At 45.8% G+C, this 23128-nt stretch overlaps 2 protein-coding genes across 2 annotated transcripts in view; both read right to left on the bottom strand.

Annotated features, from left to right (window-relative positions):
• Positions 1-17969, bottom strand: part of ADHFE1 (alcohol dehydrogenase iron containing 1) — a 36651-nt gene extending 18682 nt beyond the window's left edge. The window contains exons 1-8 of the mRNA XM_053558567.1: positions 17863-17969; positions 11949-11986; positions 8487-8533; positions 7167-7220; positions 6566-6720; positions 6225-6421; positions 4471-4548; positions 2417-2522 (exon numbers count right to left, since the gene is read on the bottom strand). Coding sequence (XP_053414542.1) covers positions 2417-2522; positions 4471-4548; positions 6225-6421; positions 6566-6720; positions 7167-7220; positions 8487-8533; positions 11949-11986; positions 17863-17921 — 734 coding nt within the window. The 5' untranslated portion in view covers positions 17922-17969. The remainder of the gene's footprint in view (positions 1-2416; positions 2523-4470; positions 4549-6224; positions 6422-6565; positions 6721-7166; positions 7221-8486; positions 8534-11948; positions 11987-17862) is intronic.
• Positions 17970-19906: 1937 nt separating this feature from the next.
• Positions 19907-21446, bottom strand: RRS1 (ribosome biogenesis regulator 1 homolog). The gene has a single exon (XM_053558568.1). The coding sequence runs from the start codon at positions 21327-21329 to the stop codon at positions 20232-20234; it is 1098 nt and encodes a 365-aa protein (XP_053414543.1). The 5' UTR covers positions 21330-21446; the 3' UTR covers positions 19907-20231.
• Positions 21447-23128: the final 1682 nt, after the last annotated feature.

The following is a 23128-nucleotide window of genomic DNA, read 5'->3' as shown; positions in this document are numbered from 1 at the left end:
CACATCTCACAGCAACCTCAAACTCTAGGTCTCAAGCAATTCTCTTGCCTCAGCCTCCCTAGTAGCTGGAGATTTACTTTCTTCTACAAGTGAGACAAGATCATTAATTTTTGAAGAAAACACTAGAAAAAATTTCAAGAAGTAGTTGGAAGATGGAGGCTATGGCTTTGTGATTCTAAACAGGAAATGCATGAACAGGGCAAGAGTGAGGGGTGTGTGTGTGCAGGACGGGGTGGTCCAGAGTCTGACCTCTGCCATGGATGCATCTAGATTGCATCTTGATTCTGAATCCAGGAGCGGACCTGTATCTCAGGGGCAGGCTCACTGAGCTGAGTTCACACAAACTCTGTATAAAACCTGGAAGCCAGATTACTGATTTTCAGTGAGAAGCCTAACTGTTGAGGGTGACAGACACCCGAGTTTTCACAACAGCACCTTCTCTCTCTGTGGTCAAGTCTAGGATGGCCAATGTATGATCAGCACGGCCCGTGGAGTCCTAACCAGGGGAATCTCTTGAAGGTCTGTCTGTCTTCAGAATAGGTTTTCTCCCTTGGATGGTGCCACCATTTTCCTTCCTTCTGAGTTTGCTTTCCCCCTGATTGACAGTGACATCTCTCTGCCTGTGAGTCATTCACTCAAAGGTGACTGTTTTGGGCCATGATGTATTTATTTTGCAGTTTACAGTTAAATTAGGTAGTCTTATTTATTTTATTTATAGATTATTAGGAGACAGCTAATAATCAAAGTTTTAGCGATATCAAACAGAAAGGGCTAGACATAATTTCCAACAGTCTCTTGGCAGGCTGCAGATTATAGACTTGGACAGACCTGGAAGTGAATCCTGACTCTGTCACCACCTGCTTGTGTGAACCTCATTCGACAGTGATTGATTCAGCACCCATGCTGCGACAGATGCTGTGCCACGAGGCAGGGATACAGAAAGGAATATGACAGCCCTATCCTCACCATGCTCCCAGGGCAGCGGGGAGATGAGCGTGTGAAGAGTGTCTCAAAAACAATACACAGGCCACCACAGGGGCAAGAACGAGGGGCAGGTGGTCAGCTGTGCTTGAGGAGAGAGGCAGGGAGGCTCAGTAAAGACTCCATTGAGGAGTAGATAGAAAGACAAATTCTCCAAGCAGATAAAGAGCTGACTGTGGGGGACATTCCAGGGCCCTAGGAGTTTGGCTTTTGGACAGTAGGTGTGGAAAGCCACTGAAAATCTGGTAAGGTAGAAGGGAGTGTGTGTGTGCACGCGCCTGTGTGTGTGCATGTGTGTCTGATGGTCAGATCACATTCTGGAAGCTTGTAGAGGCCAGAGTGGAGGACAGATGGAAGGACTCTGGGAGGGAAGCAGGGAGACCAATGAGGGGACTGCTCAGTAATCCAGGCGAGAGCTGGGGCAGAACTGAACCAAGGCATGGGCGATGAAGCTTGAGAACCGGGGGAAGACAGAAGAGCGATTCAAACAGGGCAAGAGATGGGACCCCACAGGCTGGGTGTGGGCGCGAGAGAAGGCAGAAGTTCACACTGAGTCCTGCTACTTGCTAAGCTGGGGGACTCGGGAGGAGAAGCTGTGGAGTGTGGGAGGATTCAGGGAATTAGCAGATTTCATCAAATTTAAGATGCCACACAATATACGACACACCATTTCAGAAAATATACCACTGAGGATAAAAATATACTGTCATACCGTAAGTTTTAAGATATGCCCTGATTCCAGAGATGTTAAAACATGAAAAAATGTGCATGTGCACGTGGAGGGACCAAGATAGCTCTGAGCCCGCCACATGTGAGGTACACGTGGGGTCTGGGGCTCAGGAGGGAGGTCTGTGGTGGAAACGAGGATTAGGGGGCCAACAGCACGTCTTGGCTGAAGCCCAGGAGCGTGCAGTGAGACTTGGGGCAAGTCACCAAACATTTCAAACCCAGTTTCTTTTTGTCAATAAAACAAAGGTCTTGTAGTGAAGACCCTGTGGTGAAGTGATGGTGCCTGTCAGGGGGTGACACAGCTTGTACAATCTGTAGGACCCTGGAGGTGTCAGCTCCCTTCCTAGGCACTCTTCTGTGGCGAGCAGCCTGGGGCATTCCCCAGGTAGCGTGGCCATCAGGGCAGATGGTGGGTTCGGAGACCCTGCATGCCCGCTCACCAGCTCAAACTGCTCCTCCAGCATGCCCCTGTGGCCACAGCTATGATTGGTGGGCATCCACCTTGAAGAGTTGGTTTGTGTCCCACACCAGACCCCACCTAATCACCACCCTTTACAGCGTCAGTGTTTTTATCTAGTAAAGGAGTGAATGACAGTCAAAGCCATTGGGTGCGAATCAACCAATGCTGGGCAAATGCTCTGAGCAACAACACGCTGCCCATAGACCCAGTACAGAGAAAGGCCCTCTAGGTGGCCGTGGTACCTACCACAGCACATCGAAGCCACTGTTGGCAACCACCCGTGCTGGCAAGTGGAGGGTGTGCAGAGGATCAATCAATCCCAGTGTGGGTTTGATGGCTCTTGAAGCAATGCCTAGAATATACAGATTTGCAACAGAGGCTAAGATATGGGCCTTTAATTTTAAAAACATAAATAAATTGCTGGGTGTGGTGGCTCATGCCTGAAATTCTAGCATGCTGGGAAGCTGAAGCTGAGGTGGGAGGATCGCTTGAGCTCAGGAATTTGAGACCAGCCTGAGCAAGGAGACCCTGTCTCTATTAAAAGTAGAAAACAATCAGCTGGGTGAGGTGGTAAGTGCCTATAGTCCCAGCTATTCGGGAGGCTGAGGCCAGACAATCGCTGGAGCCCAGGAGTTTGAGGTTGCTGTGAGTTAGGCTGAAGCAATGAGGGCAACTGTCTCTATCCTGGGCAACAGAGTGAGATTCTGTCTAAAAAGCACAAAAAAACAACCCCTTTCCCCCAAATAATTAAAAAAAAATAAATGCCTTTAAGAGAATAAATCACATTATATTTTATATTTAATCAAAATATAAAAATATGACAAGATTCATTCTCATGCGGGAAAGGAACAAGAGCAGTGGAGAGAGATTTGGAGTCAGAAGCCCGGGGTTTAGTGGTGAGCGGGAGCTGCTCCCCGCCGGTTCCCAGGAGGCGAGCTATGCATCTTTTCTCAGCTCCTGGGTGAGTGATGTCATTGGCTGTGGTGGAAGCATTTCCACCACAGAAATTGGCAAACACTACAAATCAGGGCTTATTTGTTTATTATTAAATTCCAGAGAGCTGGTTTAATCGCACATCACTCGTCCTGTAACTTGCTTTGTGTCTTTGGGCAAGTGACTTAGCCTCTCTGAGTTTTCTATATGGTTACACTGTGTCATAATAATCCAGGGCTTCCATCCCTCACAGTCCTGCTGTAGGAATCAAGTGAGATAATATTATGCCACAGTCTTTAAAAAACTGTAAGGTAGCATTTAAGTGATGGCTACTATTATTGTCTCTAACAACGTCAAAGGATAATGTAATTTAATTCCAAAAAGAGAAGTTACTGTAAATGCGCAGGTGAATGCCAATTTCTTCTCCCTGCCAGATTCAAGGAGAGGGACATCTCTCCTATATTATCTAAAAGTCAGTGAGCGAGAAGAGGAGGGCTTGAAAATGACTAAGAGGACAGAAGTGGAACAGACGTTACCGGGGAATAGGGTTGGAGGGATTAGCTGGGATGGAGCATGAAGGAACTTGATACCATGATGAGGATGTTTCCATTTTGATTGGGGTGGTGGTTACATGGGCATAGATATTTGTCAAAACTCATCAAACTATATTTTTAAAATGTGTGCATTTTATTATATAAAAATCACGTCTCAAAAAAATGATTTGAAATGGTGGTGCCCATACTCAGTGGGTAGGCGCAAGCCACATATACCACCGCTGGCGGATTAGAATTCAGCTCGAGCCAGCTAAAGCAACAACGACAATTGCAACTGCAATCAAGGCTAAACAAGTTTCTAAACTGCAACAGAAAAAATAGCCGGGCATTGCAGCAGGCGCCTGTAGTCCCAGCTCTCAGGAGGCTGAAGCAAGAGAATCGCCAAAGCCCAAGAGTTGGAGGTTGCTGTGAGCTGTGAGCTGTGACAGCACAGCACTCTACCCAGGGCAACAGCTTGAGACTCTGGAGACTGTCTCAAAAAAAAAAAGAAAAAGAAAAAGATTTGAAATGTAAAAATGATGTCAGAGAGAGGAAACACCCATTTATCATTAATATGCAGTCACTAACTTGGGAAGAAAATGGCAAATTAAGGTTCATAGCATTTCAATATGCTTTTGTAGGTAATTCTCAAAGAGAAAGATTATTAACCTCCTTCATACCTTTATATGTACTTGGAAAAAGAAAAAAATGTGCATATGTACATGCCTTTACCTTAACTACATAACTCCTTGATTTTTGAAATATTAGGATCAAATATTAGGATGTTGAAAGGTATAGGGAAAATTCAAAAAAAATTATAGGCAAAGTTCTTACCAGTTTTTACTTTTAAGTGTTCATAGTCGAAAACGGCAATACCAGTAGTTTCACTCCCAGTTCCTGTGGTAGTTGGGACTTCAACAAAGTAATAGTAATTTTAATAAGGCATCTAAATAAAGGTCAGTGGAAATATTTAATTCAGCCTTAGGAATAAAGAACAACGTTAGAAAAGGAAGTTTTGTTGACGCTCTTGCTTGTCTGACATATGTATTAACATGTAGGTCAGTCTAACAGGTATGATATTAACAGGTGACTGCATTAATAGTTGTATGTGAGGTCTGTATCTGTATTAGGATGCATGTTTAACATGTAGGTGATGTCCATGTCTACTTTAATGCACATGAATGTTTAACATGTATCCTAACTGTGTCCACCTCATGAATGTGCATGTGTGTGTAACATGCATGATGTCTGGACTACCATGCATCTGCATTCCACGTGTATATGTGACCTCCATATGTGTGTTAATATGCATGTATGATGTCTATGTCTGCGTAAACACACATGCACGCTGAGCACACATATGTGTTTAATGTGTACATGCATGACGTCTGTTTCTGCAGAACTTGTGTGTTCAATGAGTATGGCGTCTGTATCTGCATTAACACGCATGTGTGATTTCTCTGTGTGACGTGATGTCTGTGGTAATAGATGTGTACGTCAATCATACAGATGTGTGATGTCTGTGTCCATATTATCAGCAATGAGCTCTGGGAACCTCAGGCTCCTCTAGGCCAGAACTTAAGCAGCTGCAGCTGGGTATTCAAAGGCGGCCTCCCAGCACCTCTGGGGGTACCTCTCATACATATCTGCCGGCTCTAAAAGACATCTTTATTCTCTCTTGGCAGCCAGCATAGGAACACTCTGCCATTGCTGAGCGCTGTGGTTTTGCAGTTCTGTCAAGTTTCTAAACTTTACTAATCACCCCTCTGTGTGATGCTGACACAGTTTCACCAGAGGGTTCCATTTGCCAGATGCCAATTACGCCGCTCCCCGCTGCTCCCCATTCAGGCCAAAGCAGCTCATCTGCCAGGGGCTCATCACAGGCTGTTCACAGTGTATGTGGGAGATCGGAGAAGACAAAACTTTTGCATTGAGGATACTTCCCAGGTACCAGTTAGTGAATTTTAGCTGTAAAACTTTAAATAGTAATATGCTAGCAGCCATAAAAATGGGAGAAAAGAATAGAACAGAAAACCCCAAGGTTCCCTGTGGAAACAAATCAGCTGTTCTTATTTGGATTTCTATGTCTCTTCCCTGGGCAGCCACATAGTAGATGTAGCAAGAGCGATGTGGCCATGCTGGCCACATGTCCCAGGGAAGAGACAAAGCCTGAGGTCAGCTGAAGAGCCATTATGTGGAAGAAAGGATTGAGTCATCACCAGAAAAATAACAGGCAATGTTCTCCTTAAACTCCACAGTGGCTGGCAAAATAGGACAAACAGTGGGGTTTAGAGGACAAACCTGCTGCCAGAGGGATCTATGGAACCTAAGTGATGACCTTCATCCTCCTCCATAGCTGAGATCTGTAAACCTACCACTGACACAAATTGTCTCTATCTGTATAATAACAAAGACTAGAATTTTTAAAGGAATAAATGGCTATTTATTTTGATCTCCAAACCAGACATTGATTTGAAATAAACAAATGAGAAAGCTTTAGAAACATATATGCTGAAAGGACTGGCTTGCATTTTTCCTAAGGCCTTTTGCCAACTGCAAAATAAAACAAGGAAATAAACAGTCTTTACCTGCAATTAGAGGCTTAAGAGGCACAGACACAGGCTTTCCCTTCCCAATGGGGGCGTTGACATAATCTAGGAAATCAGAGTGAGGGCTGGACGCATACAGATTAGCAGCTTTACAGGTGTCCATGGTGGAACCACCACCCACAGCAACGTAGGCATCAAAAGCTCCCTTTTGGGCAAACTCAATAGCTTCCATGAAGCTTGGAGAAGTGAAAATAAAAAAACGTTAGGTCATGTTTTTTGGAAATATATTACCATGCCATTCAATAAGGCCTGGGCAAGTTTTAATCCATAGTGATGTGTGGCGGCTTCCGCTTAAAGGAAGACAACAAGGCAAGCATTACCTCGTATATGTTGGTTCCACCCTCACATTATCGAACACCTGAAAGTGGATGCCGTTCTTCACTAGGGAGTCCATAACTACTTGCACAGGAGGGAGCTGGGAGAGGTTCTTATCTGTCATCAAGCAAACATTTTTAGCACCCATGTTTTGTAGATCCTACAAAAAAGTTACAAGTTAGATTCGATTGCACTGGAACTGCAATAAGCTCTTCTGGGGAACTATAGCATCGCATATTTAAAGAAATAAAATACTCAAGCTGGGTGTGGTGGTTCATGCCTGTAATCCTAACATTCTGGGAGGCTGAGCTCAGGAGTTCAAGACCAGCCTGAGCAAGATCAAGACCTGGTCTCTACTAAAAATAGAGAAATCCATTAGCTGGGAGATGTGGGGGATCTGTTGTCCCAGCTACTTGGGAGGCTGAGGTAGGAAGATCGCTTGAACCCAGGGGTTTGAGGTTGCTGTGAGATAGGCTGATGCCACGGCAGCCTCGCCTGGGCAGCAGAGTGAAATTCTGTCACAAAAACTGGATTTTTGTTTGTTAACTTGTTTTACAAGACATGTAACATTTACAGTAGGATATTGGAGATGTCTCAAATACTTGCCATGCCCACTTCTTTTGTAACTCCTGCTCCATATCTAATATTTGAAACAGCCATCTGGGGAAAAAAAAAAAAGATTTAGGTGTAGGGTGTATTAAAAAGCTGGCCACTCCATTTCCCAAAGCCTGAAATTATCTCCCACTGTCTGTAGCACTAAGTCCATACTCCTGAGCACCGTCTTCTGGGTCATCCCCAACCTGGCCTCCGATGCGCTGCACTTGGCTCCAGTCACATTGGACTGATTTGTCTTTTCCCAATCCCATCAGTTGGTCTCTTAGCTCCAAATGCCTGCCTTCCCTACCTCTCTTCGCTCACTCATCCGGCCACCTACCCAAGCATGCATCCATCTGTCCTCCCACCCAGGCGCAGCTGCTGAGTGTTTGCTGTGTTCCGATCCCAGTGCTAGCCTCTGGTAACACAACTGTGAATAACAAGCGCACGCCTCCTAAAGCTTGCAGGTTGGAGAGGAGCTTTCACACACTGCTCAATGGATCACTTTTGGCAAGAAGACACATTTTGTTTGACCCATCTTATGTTAAAATTTCTTTCTCTGAATAGGCTGACCCTTAAAAATCAGGATGAAAAAATCCAAATGTGGCCGTCTGAATTTTGTTCTCTCATGTATAACCTGGCATCTGCATTCCCACCAGCTTGCTGTCAGGTGGAGCCACGCCCTCAGAACCTGCCTCCCAGAATTAATTGTTTCTTTTCTTTTTTTTTTAGAGACAGAGTCTCACTTTGTTGCCCTCTGTAGAGTGCTGCGATGTCACAGCTCACAGCAACCTCCACTCTTGGGCTTAGGTGATTCTCCCGAGTAGTTGGGATTACAGGCACCCGCCACAATGCCCAGCTATTATTTTATTGCAGTTTGGCTGGGGCCGGGTTCGAACCTGCCACTCTCCGTACATGGGGCTGGTGCCCTACTCACTGAGCCACAGGCGCTGCCTAGATTAATTGTTTCTTTACTCTTGCTTCAACAGATTTCTTTGACCTCTTTTAGAATTGTTATAATTACAAAATGAAAGATTTCACCCATAACATATTAAAGTTGGAGAATTTGTATAGGGAATTTCTCCTCTACAATATAACAGGGAATTTATCCTATTTTGATGTCTGTACAGAAGACAGTATTTTAGACACTGTTCATGCTCTCAGATTTATATCCCATTATTCCAACAAGGTACTTTGTTAATAGGGCAAAACAGAGATTATGAAACATCAATTAGTAACAGATTCAAAATGAAATAATAATTCACTAGCAGATGCTCTAGTTTTATTTTTTCAGGTCATTCATAAAAGAAAGAATGGGTTGAGTAAATTTACCTCAAAGGCATAATCTGTTGTTTTCCCAGAAGGTGAAAGTGCAGGAGCTAGAAATGTAAAAATTAACATTAGAGTAGGCCTCAAAAACAAAGCTTACAGGTTTTTGATAGTAAAGTCTAGCAGTAAACATAAGTATTTCCCTTGAAGTCTTAAGTACAACATATTTTTTTCAGGTTTCACTGTTGTGTATCAAATTAGAATCCATACTTGCATTTTAAGATATAATGAAATGCTAACTTGAGGCTAACTCTGTGAAGACAACATAGTTAAATGTTTTCTCCCTTGAAATTAAAATATATGTTGGAAAACATAATGTGTACAAAATCCTCTAGGGGGAAAATATTGCCTGGAATCTGGAGTTGGATTATTGTTAGAGAACAACTACTAGTGAATTCTTTAGAGTCCTGCTTACACTTACTGCAACTGTGATTATTTGTGTGAACCAAATTCTTTATTTTTATTTATTTATTTATTTATTTACTTTTTGAGACAGAGTCTCATTATGTCACCCTTGGTAGAGTGCCGTGGCGTCACTTCTCACAGCAACCTCCAACTCTTGGGCGTAAGCGATTCTCTTGCCTCAGCCTCCCAAGTAGCTGGGCCTACAGGCATCCACCACAATGCCCGGCTAGTTTTTGTTACGGTTGTCATTGTTGTTTAGTTGGCCCGGGCCAGGTTTAAACCTGCCAGCCTCGTTGTATGTGGCCGGCACCCTACTCACTGAGCTATGGGCACTGCCCTGAACCAAGTTTTTTAAATAAAGATAACTTATAGTCAAATATTTATGCTTTTCAGGCTTATGTATACATGAAGTTTAGTTTTCTTGGTGAAATTCAGTAAAAATTTACATAAACTGCCATTTTTTTTTGCAAAGTACCAGGCTTTAATTATGTTTTTACCATACATGATTTTACATAATTTTCTGTCATTTTTCATATTGGAACAAAATATTCATCCTTGTTTTTGTCTATTTATTTATGTTAGTCCTGGTCAGACATATGATAAGTCTACAAAACAATTTTCATAACTTTTCTTTTGTTGTTAAGAAGAGAGCGGAACTGGACAACAATCTACCTTGGGCTCCCTGAGAGGAGGTATCAGGGCATCCTTAATTACAAATCAAATATCTTTGATTCTTTTAGGCTTTGAAGAAATACAGTAGAACCTCTGTAAGCTGACTACTGAAGAGACTGTACCAAAGTAGTCAATACCAGGAAGTAGGCCTACTGTACTGAAATGCCCCTGTGGTTCATGTCTGGTCTATGAAAATTAGGTCAATTGAAGGAGGTGGTCAACTATGGACATTTCTTTGTAATCTATGATTCCTGTCACTAAGATTTAAGATATAAATACGATCCTAGAAAACAGTGAGTCTTTCTCTAAATTATTAATTTTAATCTTCTGATAGGAAATTTCTAATTCTTTGTTGAAACGGACTAAGAATTAGAGAAATCTAGCTGTTGACAAAATTCTACGTATGTTCAGAGGTCCTTAAAAGCTGAGCATGCTTTTCCTGCCTGGTGGATGGTGGTTAATGACCAGGAAGTTCCCAGGCTTGTTCTGAAGGGTCAGCCACAGCTCAGGTTAGTTACTTTCTCTATTCTACTCCCCAACAGCCTTCACTGAAGGTTTCTGCTTGGGATCCCCTATGGTCAGACCCCCTGATTTCCATCCTTTGTCTTGCTGTTTAGATTTGACCTTCAAAGAGACAAAAATCAGCTTTTGTGTCAGTAATTCATGTGACGTTCCCTTTTTTTTTTTTTTTGAGGCAAAGTCTCACTTTGTTGTCCTTGGTAGTGCCATGGTGTCATAGCTCACAGCAACCTCAAACTCTTGGGATTAAGTAATCCTCTTGTCTCAGCCTCCTCGGTAGCTGGGATTACAGGTGCCCACCCATAACAATCTGTTATTTTATTAGGTACAGGGTCTTGCCGTTGCTCTGGCTGGTCTTAAACTCCCAAGGCAATCCACCTGCTTGGCCTCCCAGAGTGCTAGGATTAGAGGCATGAGCCACCGCTCCTGGCCTCACGTGACATTCTTAAGGACATGCTAAAACTATATGGAGCTCCCTGCTTCTCTTTGACCATGGAGTTCGGTGAATTTGGTAATGATTAAGATATTTGTGGCAAATGAAATGTGTCATCATTTTTAAGTATTAAGAAATAGAATATTGGCTCAGCTCCTGTAGCTCAGTGGCTAGGGCACCAGACACATACATAGGAGCTGGCAGGTTTGAATCCAGCATGGGCTTGTCAAACAACCATGACAACCTCAACCAAAAAATAGCTGGGTGTTGTGTCGGGTGCCTGTAGTCCCAGCTACTTCGGAGGCTGAGACAAGAGAATTGCTTAAGCCTAAGAGTTGGAGGTTGCTGTGAGCTGTGACCCCACAGCACTCTACCTAGGGCGACAGCTCAAGCTTCCGTCTCAAAAAAAAAAAAAAAAAAGAATATTATTCTAAAAATTGAAACAAACAAGCATTCTCTCTTTAGGAACCACACTGTTCTTTTAGTCTCTTTCTTTTATAGATGTCTCAGAACCTTCTAAAGACTTCGTCTTGATTAATTCTGTTTGATGAACTCAGACATTCTTAAAATCTTATCTGTCCCCCATTTTTGGCTTTCGCAAAACATTCTTTGTTTTTCTTTTTGAGATTAGGTCTCACTATATCGCCCTGGGTAGAGTGTTGTGGCGTTACAGTTCACAACAACCTTAGACTCTTGGGTTCAAGTGATTCTCTTGCCTCAGCCTCCCAAGTAGCTGGGACTACAGGTGCCCGCCACACTGTCTGGCCATTTTTTGTTGCAGATGTCATTGTTCAGCTGGCCTGGGCTGGGTTCAAACCCCACAGCCTCAGTGTATGTGGTTGGCCTCATGACCACTGTGCTATGGGAGCTCAGCCTGGCAAAACATTCTATTTAAAATAGAAAAACAGGCTGTGCGTGGTAGCTCATGCCTGTAATCCTAGCTCTCTGGAGAGTGCCTGAGCTCAGGAGTTCAAGACCAGCCTGAGCAAGAGTGAGACCCATCTCCACTAAAAATAGAAAAACTAGCTGGGTTTGTAGCTGGGGCCTGTAGTCTCAGCTTCTGGGGAGGCTGAGGCAAGAGAAATGCTTAAGCCCAAAAGTTTGAGGTTGCTGTGAGTTATGATGCCAGAGCACCCTACACAGAGTAACAGAGTGAGTCTTCCTCTCAAAAAAATAAAAAAAAGAATAAAATAAACAAAAGACAGTAAAATAAAATAGAAAAGCATTATAAATGACAGTGAATGTATATTTGAGCCAAACTTGTACCCAGTAGCTTAATTCAGGTAACCCGCATCGTTAGAGCTGAGTATTACCAATTTCATCAACCTTCCTCTCACACGCCTTGATTTTCCTGATTTACATTTTGCCCAAATGTATTCTAAGTGCCAATTGTAGAAATCAAAATTGTGTGTAGTTTAAAAAAATATAAGTATTACCTTGCGAGTAAGTATGAGAATGAGTTGGGCACTGGCATCTAGGGAAAAGGAAAAAAGACAAAAAACAAAAGTAAAGTGAGACTGGAAACCCCAAAATGAGAAGCCTTAAATTAGGTAACTCACATTGCGTTCTAAGATGTTATCAAACTGGCAGTTTATTGGCAGAGTCTGTGCAAGAGTGAAAACCCACCAGAAACCACTACAGAGTCAACTCAGCGTCTTTCCAGAGGAGCAGGTTTACTCTTTCACGAATTCATTTATTTATATTTAGTAGGCATTCACTCCTATGCCTGTGGGCGCTGTGATACGCTCTCTGGAGGTACCAGCAAGTTTAGGATGGGGCCCCTGATTTCCACCAGCCCCAGCTCTTACTGGGTGAGGCGCTTTGACCAAACTGACCCGAGGTTAACTGCACTGGTGCGCTTCTCCTCATCTCCCCCACGCTGGGAACGCTCTTGTGTTTTCCCAGCGTCTTCAAAGTGTTTCATTTTTATTCAAACTCCAGACTCGAGCCTCCGGGAAGCCTCCCCGAGCCGGCAGGACTCTCAGGTCCCCAGATCGGGTCCCAACCCTCGCCCGCCCGCGACACGACCCGGGCGCGCCCACGCTGGACACGCTCTGCTGGCCGGGGCCTCCACTTCTCAGCCCGCGTCTCCGCAGATCTGCACGCCCTCCTTTTGGAAACGCTCCCCTGGCTCCTGCCTCCCTTTCCTGTCCGCTGTCTCCCGTTTCCTGGCGCCCGGCCCTTCTCTGGCCTTTCTTCTGCTCCGTTTCTGAATGGGGGTCAGAAAAAAGTTTTTACGTTTCTTTTAGTGGCCCAGTGGCCCCTATCAGTAGTGGGGTCTCGGGAGATAACTGCGCGCGTGACTTCCTCCTGCCCGCCAAAAATTCAAATTTGGAATTAAAACATACGAAGGGGGAGACGGGGGAAGGAATGAAAAGGGTTGATGTGAGCGGCCGTCCAGATCTCGAAAATTCGAATTGTGAAGTCAAACCGAGCGGGGCCGGGAGCGAGATTCCGTAAGTCAAGGCTGCCCCCTAGCGGTCGGCGCCGCCCTGGGCTCCCGCGCCGGCCCCAGCACCGGGGGGCTTTACTTTCGAGAACGGTCTCAGCTGTGCGCTTTGCAACCACGAGAGAGGCAAAGGGGAGAAAAATATCCAGACTCAAAGCTTTGTAGCGCGAATGCTTCTGGGGCACGTGCTTCCTCCTTCCCCTCTCTCTTATTTTTTTCAAGCTCTCAGGCCACCCCAACTCCCATTGCCACTTCTTCACTTGTGGTCTGTCTCCTACCCCCTCGAGCCTTTTCAGGGCTGGCTTCTTCCCAGCATTTCCTAGTCCGCCCTCCTCACCCGCGCGCTCCCCTCCTGGACTACGTTTGTTGGCAGCGTTTTCTTGTCGTCAACGCTTTCCTTGGCCCCGAAACCGGGCTGTTCCTCACTTCTCTGGCCCAGCACCTCGCCGGACAGCTGGGGGCGCTGCGAGCTCCCTTCGCTGCTTGCCGGGCTCCCTCCCGCTGTTCTTGCTTCGGCTTCTTCAGGGTCTGCCCGGGCCACCTTCGACCCTTCTGACTCCTCTTCCTCCCTCGCCCTTTCCAACCCCTTCTCTCGGGACCCTGCTGCTGTCTGTGCCGCTGTCATCTCCCATCAGGTTCCCGACTAGCTCCCAGAGGCTCCGCCTTTGCCGCCTCTGTTCCCCACACTGTGGTGGTGGGGCTTGTTTCCAAAGATGTCGCTCCCTTGTTTAAAGCTGATTCAGTGGCTCCCCAGGGATCTTGGAGGAGTCTCGGCTTTGGCCCGGCCACCGGCTCCATCTCTGCTTAGGCCTCCTAGAAAATTAACTTTTTCTTGTCCTTGTATGAGCCACAATCTTTCTTTCTCCCCTCCAGAACTTTGCCCTTGTCTGGAACACGCTTTCCTTCCCTCTTCAAGATAACTTTTGTACTTTCCCTAGCAGGGGCAATGCTCCCTGAGGCCCCAGGCCCCAGGCCCCCACCCCTTCTCTGGAATCACAGTATGGCGTCCCCACTGTTATCACACTGTATTGCTGGAGCTGTTTAGCTGTTTTCCTATTTCCATCTGCCTGTGGACTGTCGATTTAGTGATGCCAAGGCAAGATTTAACCTTCCCCACAATTTTATTTGTAGTAGTTAGCACAGTACTGGGCACAAGATAGTGATTAGTACTGATTAAATGAATAAAAAATGAATTTGGACATTTTCATTTCCTTGGCCCACCTCTTTCTTTTCTTGATGTGCAAAGACAGAGAGCCCAACTGGGGTGGGGAGAATAGGCTATCGGCTCCTGAGAAGCACGTGAACTTCAGAGTAGGGGCCTCACCTGCCTTGCCTGCTCTGGCACTCTTATTCTGGCTTCCCTCCTGGTTTCACTGATACACTCCTAGCATGGCTGGCAAAGGCTGACACTCCTCTTGCTCACTAAATCTCAGCCTTGCCCATGCACTCAAGGACATCACCAGCACTTCTCTCTTTCAGATGTTACTTGTCAGCTTATTTTCCCCATATTATATTACAAAACCAGAAACCTCTGTCCCTCTTTCCTCTCCCTTTCCTGTTCCAATCTTTCTCCTCTCCTGCTAACCATACCTTTCTAGTTTCTCTTCTCACGTGCTTGTTGCAATGGGTTTTTGCCCCAAACTCCACTGACAAGCTTCCCAGCTCCATACTGTCCTCTGCCAGCTGAATTCAGTTCTCTGTTCCATCCTCATCTTACCTGACCTGTCAGGGACATCCTCGTGTTCCTCTTCTCCCCTGGAAACACGTTCTTCCCTGGCTACTCTTGGTTTTCTTCCTGCTGCACTAGATGTTCCTGGCCTCCTTTCTTTTCATGCTCTTGACTCTGAACCTTGGAGGGCTCAGACTTCAGCCCTTGCACCCTTCTTTTCTGGCTTCATGCTCATTCCCTATGTCATCACCTGGTCTCAAGGCCTCGAATACCTTCTATGTGGATGACTTCTACATTTATCTTTCAGCTTGGGCCTCTCTCCTGAGCTCCAGATTCAGCTGCCTCCTGCGCATCTCCACTTGGATGTCCATGAGGCATCTCCCATTTTCCCAGTTGAAGGCTGAACTCCTGGGTCTTCCCTATCCCAGTTTAATGCCGATTTCATCCTTCCAGGCCAGAACACCAGGTCATCCTTGGTTCCCTCCCCATCTACCTCAGTCTCTTGTTCTGAAACCAGATCAGTTGTGCTCCACCTCTGCATACCTTCCCTGAGAACCACATGGTTTATGCCCTCCTTCCATGGTCTTTCTGGTACTTTCTCAGGGAATGTGGTGGGCTCCGGAAGACAAAGTCCTCATCTCGGGAACCTGTGAATGTTACCCTGTATGATAAGAGGGACTTTGCAGGTGTGATCAAGATAGGCTCTGGAGATGGGGAGATTATGCTGGAGTATCTGTGTGGGTCCTAAAGGCAACCACACATGTCCTTATACTAGGAATGCAGAGACAGATTTGACAGAAAAGGCACAAATGTGACCAATGAAGCAAGATGTGGTAGTGTTGGCTGCGAAGATGGAGGAAAAGGCCACAAGCTAAGGAATGCAAGCTATGGCTTGCTTTATTTATTTATTTATTTCAAGCTACGGTTTTAGAAGCTGGAAAAAGTAAATGGATTCTTTAGAGCTTCAAAAGGATGTGTGGCCCTGCTTACACCTTGCTTTCCGTCTAGTAAAACTAATTTTGGCCTTCTGACCTCCTGATCTGTAAGAGAATGTGTGTTGTTTTAAGTCACTAAGTTCATGGTAATTTGTGACAGTAGCCCTAGGAAACTAGGAGAGTGAGGGCTGCTCTGACCATCTCTGAAATTGCATCTCTTCCTCAACATCCATCCCCCTGTATTTTCTCTTTAATACCTATCAACAGCTATTGTACTCTAAATTTTACTGGTTTGTGCCCCATGCCCCACACTGGCACGTAAGCACACTGATGGCTTAGTTAGGCTGTTTTGGTCCTTCGTGTGCCCCAGGGAGGAAAACACAGCCAAATAAAGTACATCTATGAAGAGTGACTCTCTCTCCAGGGTGTTCCCCCATCTTGTCTCTGTCTCCTTTGGTGCTGGTTCTCGTCCCTCCACTTGGTGGCCGGCAATGCACCTGCGATGCGGAGTGAGTGGCAGTGGAGGCTGGGGTGCATGCCCTGGCCAAAGGAGGCAGCCACCATCTCACTGCAGCCCCAGCTCACTTTTTCTGGACTAAGTGTGGGCCTCCATTTTCCAATTTTCCAAGATTTCTATCTGAAACCTCCCACTTTTTAAAAGTTTACCCTATGAGAAAAATAACCACATGCATAAGAAAGACAGTGCCACTTCCCAGTTCCCCCCTCAGCCCTTTCCTTCAGGTCTAGTTTACCAGGGCCTTTGCTCCCACAGCCGTGGTTTCAACCGTCCTCTGTACACACAATGAATTTCCAACTTGCTCTTGAGCTTTAGAACACAATTACCTACTGGTCTTCACCTGGATATGCCAGAGACATGTCAAACTCAAAGTGCCCAAGACTCAGTTGCCATCTTCCTCCCAAAGCCAGCCCTCCTAAAATCCCTACTTTGGTAACTGGCCCACTGTTTACCTGGGTGCTTGAGCTAGAAATCTCAGCTCCTTCCATCTCACTCATCAGATACAAAATCTTGTAGATTCTAATCAATTCCCGAACAGTTCTCCTATCTGCCTCTCCCTGGTGCCTGAAGCCATTATCTTTAAGTTGGCGCACTACAATGACCCACAGTTTTTCCCCTTCACTCTACACTGCCACCAGAATGTGCTAACATAATTCTAATCATGCCACATTCTCTTCTTTTTTTTTTTTTTTTATTAGAGACAAGAGTCTCATTTTGTTGCCCTTGGTAGAGTGCTGTGGTATCACAGCTCACAGCAACCTCCAGTTCTTGGGCTTAGGGGATTCTCTTGCCTCAGCCTCCCAAGTAGCTGAGACTACAGGCACTGGCCACAATGCCCGGCTATATTTTGTTGCAGTTTGGCCAGGGCCAGGTTTGAACCTGCCACCCTAGGTATATGGGGCCTGCGCCCTACTCACTGAGCCACAGGTGCCACCCAACCACACTCTCTTCTTATGCAACCATTTAAAAAACATTTTGCATGGCACTGGTTCCACGGGAAATGAATAGTCTTGCATAACAGAGTTCTTATAATGACACAGGCTTAAAAATCAAGAATTTGAACACAGCACAACTTTTTTCTTCTGCAGAACTTCTCAGAGTCCTCCCTGTTCCAATGTACATCTTGACTTTCTAAGAGGACAATACAGTAGTTAGTAGTTTCCCAAACTTATTTGGCCACGGAATTCTTTTCTTAAGGGGAATTTCAAGGTATTAGTGTTTCATGGTGAGAAATACTGCTTCAATAGCTTTCCATTATCTATAGGACACAATTCAAATTTCTTAGCATAGGCCTGAGAACAAGAACTGTGAACCCAGAGCACAAGTCAAATTATTCTCTATGCCTTCATCTGAAGATAGTACGTCAGAGGGTTGTTATAAGGATTAAAGTTACTATTACCTAATAGTGCATTCAAAGTGCACCTGGCACATGGTCTTTTACCAGCTACTGTCTTGATCCTCACCTCCTATGGAGGTAGGTCCAGACTTCACTTTTTGATCCTAGAACTCTATCTCTCCATCTCTGACGTTGCTCTTCCCTCTGCCTGAAATTGTCTCCACTGTCTCTTCTTTCTCCCCCTTCCCTGTTTTTCCAGGCTGGCTTGTGCACTTGCACAATCAACTATTTGTCAGGTGACTACTGTGTACCTGGCATTTCTGGAGGCATGGCGGGTGCGCACTGCGGTATCCCCTTCCCCAATTTTTTAAAGTAACCAGAGGGGCACTGCGTGGGCACGGCTGCACCCCGCCGTCCTCAGCCCACCCCCGACCCCGGACTCACGCTGCGTGCTGCAGCTGCCTCAGCAAGTGCGCGACCCGGGCTCTAGCAGCTGCGGCCATGGCTGCGCGGAGTTCTTGTCCCTGCCCGCGGGCGCCGCCCCTCGGCTGGCCAATCCTGGTCGCCGCCCTCCTCCCGCCCCTTCAGGCACTCTGCCCACCCGTCCCGCTAGGTCACCTGCCAAAGGTCTGACCTGGCTCCGAACTGTTCTCCCACATCCCACGAGGACTCGCAACCAGACCCACAACTGCCCAGCTTCAGTCCCACCACCCACCTTTGAAGCTGCAGTGGAAGGTAACTGCTCCACTGCTCCGTAGGGTCTTGGGTACTCTTACACCTCAGCACCTAGGATCCTCTACTTCTGGTATGTTGGGGAAGAGTAGAGGAACAAGGATATTGTTTTTACTTTGCCTTCTCAAAGTATTTTAAAATATCAAGACCCTGCATTTAAATTGTTCTAACAGTAAACAAGAAACTTGCAGAGCCGAGTCCTTTAAAAGAAAAAACAGCACAGTGGTTACAGCGCCAGCCACATATTCCGGGGCTGGCGGGTTCCAACCCGGCCTGGGACTGCTGAACAACGACAACTGCAACAAAAAATAGCAGGGCGTTGTGGCAGGCGCCTGTAGTCCCAACTACTTGGGAAACTGAGGCAAGAGAATCAATCGCTTAAGCCCAAGAGTTTGAGGTTGCTGTGAGCTGTGTCGCCACAGCTCTCTACCGAGGGCGATATAGTAAGACTCTGTCTCAAACAACAACAACAAACAAACAAACCCGCCCCCCAAAACCAAACCAAACCAGGAGCAGTGCTGCATCTCACTGCTTAAGCAAGCCTAAAAACAAAAAAAAAAATCCCCGAACATTAGGCAACCACAGAAAAACACAGAATTTAAAAATTAAATGCTCAGTGAACGGCTTTGCTTTCCACAGTGCCATTACAACGTTCACCAGTAGTTAAAACTCGCCATGATTATACTATACTCTGAGAGGGCCATATCCATTATGTCCTAGTGGACAAGAAAATTAAGGAAGGCAAAGTTCAACATTTTAACTTAATCAGAAAGTATCCGAAGATAGTTAACAACCGAATATCTACATTCTTATTAATCTATTATGAAATCTGAATCTTTTTGAGAGATTTTTTTTACAGAGATGATTTTACTGTGCTAAAACTGGAAGACTGATGGACAGGAAAAAGACCCAGAGCAGCTCTAAGTATTTCACTTCCTAATCAAACCAACTCAGATTAATTTGACATATACCTCAGAAGATAATGTTTTAAATACGGAATTTTTAAGTTTTTCTATTTCCAAAACAGATTTTACCTGAAGTTAAGTTTTAAAAAAGCTGGGGATATAACTGTTAATAAAGATCTAGGCATTTTCTGGATTAATAAGGATGACTACCATTATATAATGAGGCCCAAATTCATCATTCACAGCAAATCAGTGTTGAAAAGCATGAAATCATTTTTTTAATGGAAGAAAATTCATATTTATTAATGTGCACAAGGACAAAGTCACGGAGTGACAGCAACACACAACAGGGTACATGTGGTGACGGGTCATATACCCTTCCTCTTGAGGGTATGGGAGATGGGGAAGTGCAGATGAATTTAGAGAGATTTAATGAGCTTGAAGAACATACTATGTTCTGGGACAAAGTCTGTTGGGCCCACAGAGCAGAAAGGCTTTGTGACAAATTTCTCAGGTGTGTTGACAGACTAGTCTTTCTTCCTACAATATGAGTTCAGTGAACTAAAACTCATGGAAGGAACCAGAGGCAATTACTTTCTTCTTTGGCAGGTCCAGATGTTGGACAGAATAGAGAAATATGAAATCATTTTTAAAAAAGACTTCAGTTGTAGTACACTTTCAATACATTTGATTTCAAAAGATACCAATTTTTCTAATAAAAATGGTCTTGCTGAAACCATTATAAATTAACTGCTTGTGTTTTTTCTGAAAGTAAACAATCTGTACCAGGTATCCAGGTTCACTGGCTTCCCTTAACGATTTCTACCAATAGTTAAAAAGTTAAAAGCAGCACAAGATATACACACACTTTTATTAAGTAACTTTTAGAAGTTACTTGTCAAGACAGTTTGGAAAATGGTTGTAGTCTTTCTCCTCTCCCTTTGATAAATACACAAGTTTGTTATAAAAATAATCCAGAAACGTATAAATCAAACTATTGTAAATCCCTGAAGTATTACCAAACCTCCCTCATCTCATATCCCAAGTCAAAAAGAACTCATTCCCAGTCTCTGAGCAAATTATTTCCCTAATAATGTGCACATCCCCACCTCCAGTTCATGGAATTCAACATTTAGCATACACACAGTTTTTGCTTTACAGTTACAAGTGAAACTTTTACTTCCTCCTCTTCCCTCCCTGGTGCAGTCCTCCCTTCCTCTTGCCACCCAAGACAGGCGGCCTGGAATTCATCTTACCTCCTAAGCCCCCTTTCCTTTTCCTTCCCTGGCTGGGTGGACCCCCTTTCCTCTTGCCTGCAGAACCCTGTCGTCCCCCCTTTCTTTTGCCCTTCTGGCTCATTTTCCTCCTCTTGGCGGCCTCCTCTTGGTCCTCCTCCCTCAACTGCTTATTGGTGGCCCTCGTCACGTCCAGACGAGGTTTTTTGCTGTTCATGACTCGAAGCAGCTCCAGCTGGTTCTTTCTCTCGGCTGCAAAGTCTCCGAAAAGGGGCTGAAACTTCCTCTTTTTGCCTGAGCCCCGGGGCGCCTTCTCCTTGGGCAGGCTCTCCTGGAAGCGCCCTACGGAGGCAGTGGAGACCCTGGCCACCTGCATGGCGCGGCCCAGCTCCTCCTTACTCTGGTATCCAGTAGGGTGCAGGCCAGCCGCGCTGGGATGCTGCATCTTATGCGCGCGGGCCAGGTTCCGCAGCCTGTTCAGCTCGTTCTTGGCCACCCGTTCCTTCTTGGCCTGAATCCGCTTGGCGAACTGGTCTTCCAAAGGGTCCGCACTGTCTGGCACCTCAATCAGCCATTCCTTGGTGTTGTCTCGGGCGCGCTGGTAGCCCCAGCGCCGCCGCCACTGGCCGCTCACCTCGTCCCACACCAGATTGGTCTTCTTTTTCGGACGGATGCCCTTGAGGCGCGCGAACTGCTGCCAGCGAGTAAGTGGCCGCGGCCGGGGAACCGGCTTCTCCCGCGGCAGGCGCGTAGTGGGTTCAGGCAGCCGCGCCACCACAGCCTCTTCCACGCGCTCCGTGGGCAGCTGCCACAGTTGGTTGATGAGCAGCTGCGTGTTGTCCCGCGCCAGGGCCCGCAGCTCGGCCTCCGGCGTGGGTCCCGCGCACCGCAGCCCCGTTGGGGGGTTCCGGTCCGAAGCCAACAGGTTGCCTAGATCGAACTCTAGCTCTATCTCCTTGTGCACAGTAATGCGCTGCAGCTTCTCTGCCTCGTCCCGCTCTGCCTTGGCCAGGAGCTCTTCCACGCTCTGTCCCTCCATGGCTCCGTCTCGGCCCACTTGCTTTGGAGCGATAGATCGAGTTACTTCTGGGACCGCGGCGCCTCCGCACCCACAACGCGAACACGTGCAGACGCCCAGACGCTAAATCCGGAAGAGAAAGGTTTGTTTCCGGGGCACCGGGAACCGGCTCACCTTCCGGGCGTCCAGAGGCGGGGCCGGCAGAGGGCGGTGTTGGACAGATGATGGGATTAGAGGCGGGACCTTTCTGCTCGCGGCCGGGTGGAGGTGGAGCGACGCCAGAGTCTGGACTACAAGTTCCAGGGCCTGATGGCTGGGGGCGGTGCTGAGGGCAGACAGGGGTCCGCCCAGGCGGTTCAAGTTCTGCTGCGGTGGAAGATGTGGGGTCCGGATCAAGTGTGTCTTAACAATTTCAGCGTAAATCTGCTGTAAAGACGTTTAGCTAATAACTACTTTTTAGAGCTAAACATATTATTTCACTAGAATCAAAACTGGCTTTCAGGGCCCTAGATGTTGTCCAAGAAGGACACAACTCATGTATATATACGAAGCCAAATATATGAAAACTTGGTTTACTTTGTGAGTCAGCGGTCAGCAGGGCTTGCAGTTAGAGCGCCCTGGGTGGGCGCGGGGTCACATTTAGATTTAGAGCTCTGGGTTCACATCCTCTTCTGGCAAAAGAGCGCCAGGCTTTGCAGTTACTCTGCCTGGGTTCCCATCCGGACTCAGCCACTGTTTGACTTTCAGCTATTTAATTTGTTTGGGCCTATTTGAAATCTTGTAAGATGAGCATATTAATGGCACTTACTTTTTGGGTTGTTATAAGATACATAGGCTAATGTGCCTCACAAGACGCTTAGGCTAGGGCCTGGAACATGTGAGTTCTCAAGAAAAGTTAGCTAAATACCACTTCCTATTTAGTCTTCACAAGGGGAGTTAGGCTGAAGAGGCAATGTTGTGTGGCATTGAAACACTAGATTTCTTATTTTAAACTGCCTGGAATCAGATTTCACTTTACCATTTACTGTACCTACTAGGACAAGTTGTTTAATCTAAGTCCTATTCATAAATTGATAAATATGAAACATTTCCTGGTACATAGTAAGAATTGGGTGTTAGCTATTATTGTAGTTTCCTATGTTATTTGTTATTGTGTCAATGATATTATTTCCACTGATGAAAAAAGGAAGGCTGAGAGAGGTGAAATATCTAAGGTTATACAACATGGAAATGTGGAAACAGGAGGTATCTTAACTCTCACTTTAAAGCTGTATACATATTCTCTGCGGTGTCATCCAAGCTCTTGATACTAAATGGGTGTGATTCACTAACAAACAGCATAGAATTGCCTGGGAGTTTGTTGGAAATGCAGACTCTCAGGCCTCATAATAGATGTAATTTATTAGAACCCTTATTTTAATAAGATTTTTAGGTGATTAGTATGTACATTCAAGTTTGAGGGATGCTGCCAATTGTGTGGTTTACAGGATTGATTGATTGATTGAGATACAGTCTCACTCTGTAGCCCTGGGTAGAGTGCTATGTGTCTTAGTTCACAGCAATCTCAAACTTCTGAACTCAACTGATCCTCTTGTCTCAGCCTCCTGAATGGCTGGTACTACAGGTGCCTTCCACAAGGCCAGGATAGTTTTTCTATTTTTAGTAGAGACGTGAACTCACTCTTGCTCAGGCTGGTCTCCAACTCCTGAGCTCAGGTGATCCACATGCCTTGGCCTCTCAGAGTGGTAGCATTATAGGTGTGAGCCCCCACAACAAGCCTACTTTATAGGATTTATTTTTCTTTCAAAAAGAATTGACCA

Source organism: Nycticebus coucang, chromosome 13 (assembly GCF_027406575.1).
Source record: "Nycticebus coucang isolate mNycCou1 chromosome 13, mNycCou1.pri, whole genome shotgun sequence".
In the NCBI taxonomy this organism is placed as follows: domain Eukaryota; kingdom Metazoa; phylum Chordata; class Mammalia; order Primates; family Lorisidae; genus Nycticebus; species Nycticebus coucang.
This window is presented reverse-complemented; position numbering and strand designations above follow the sequence as displayed.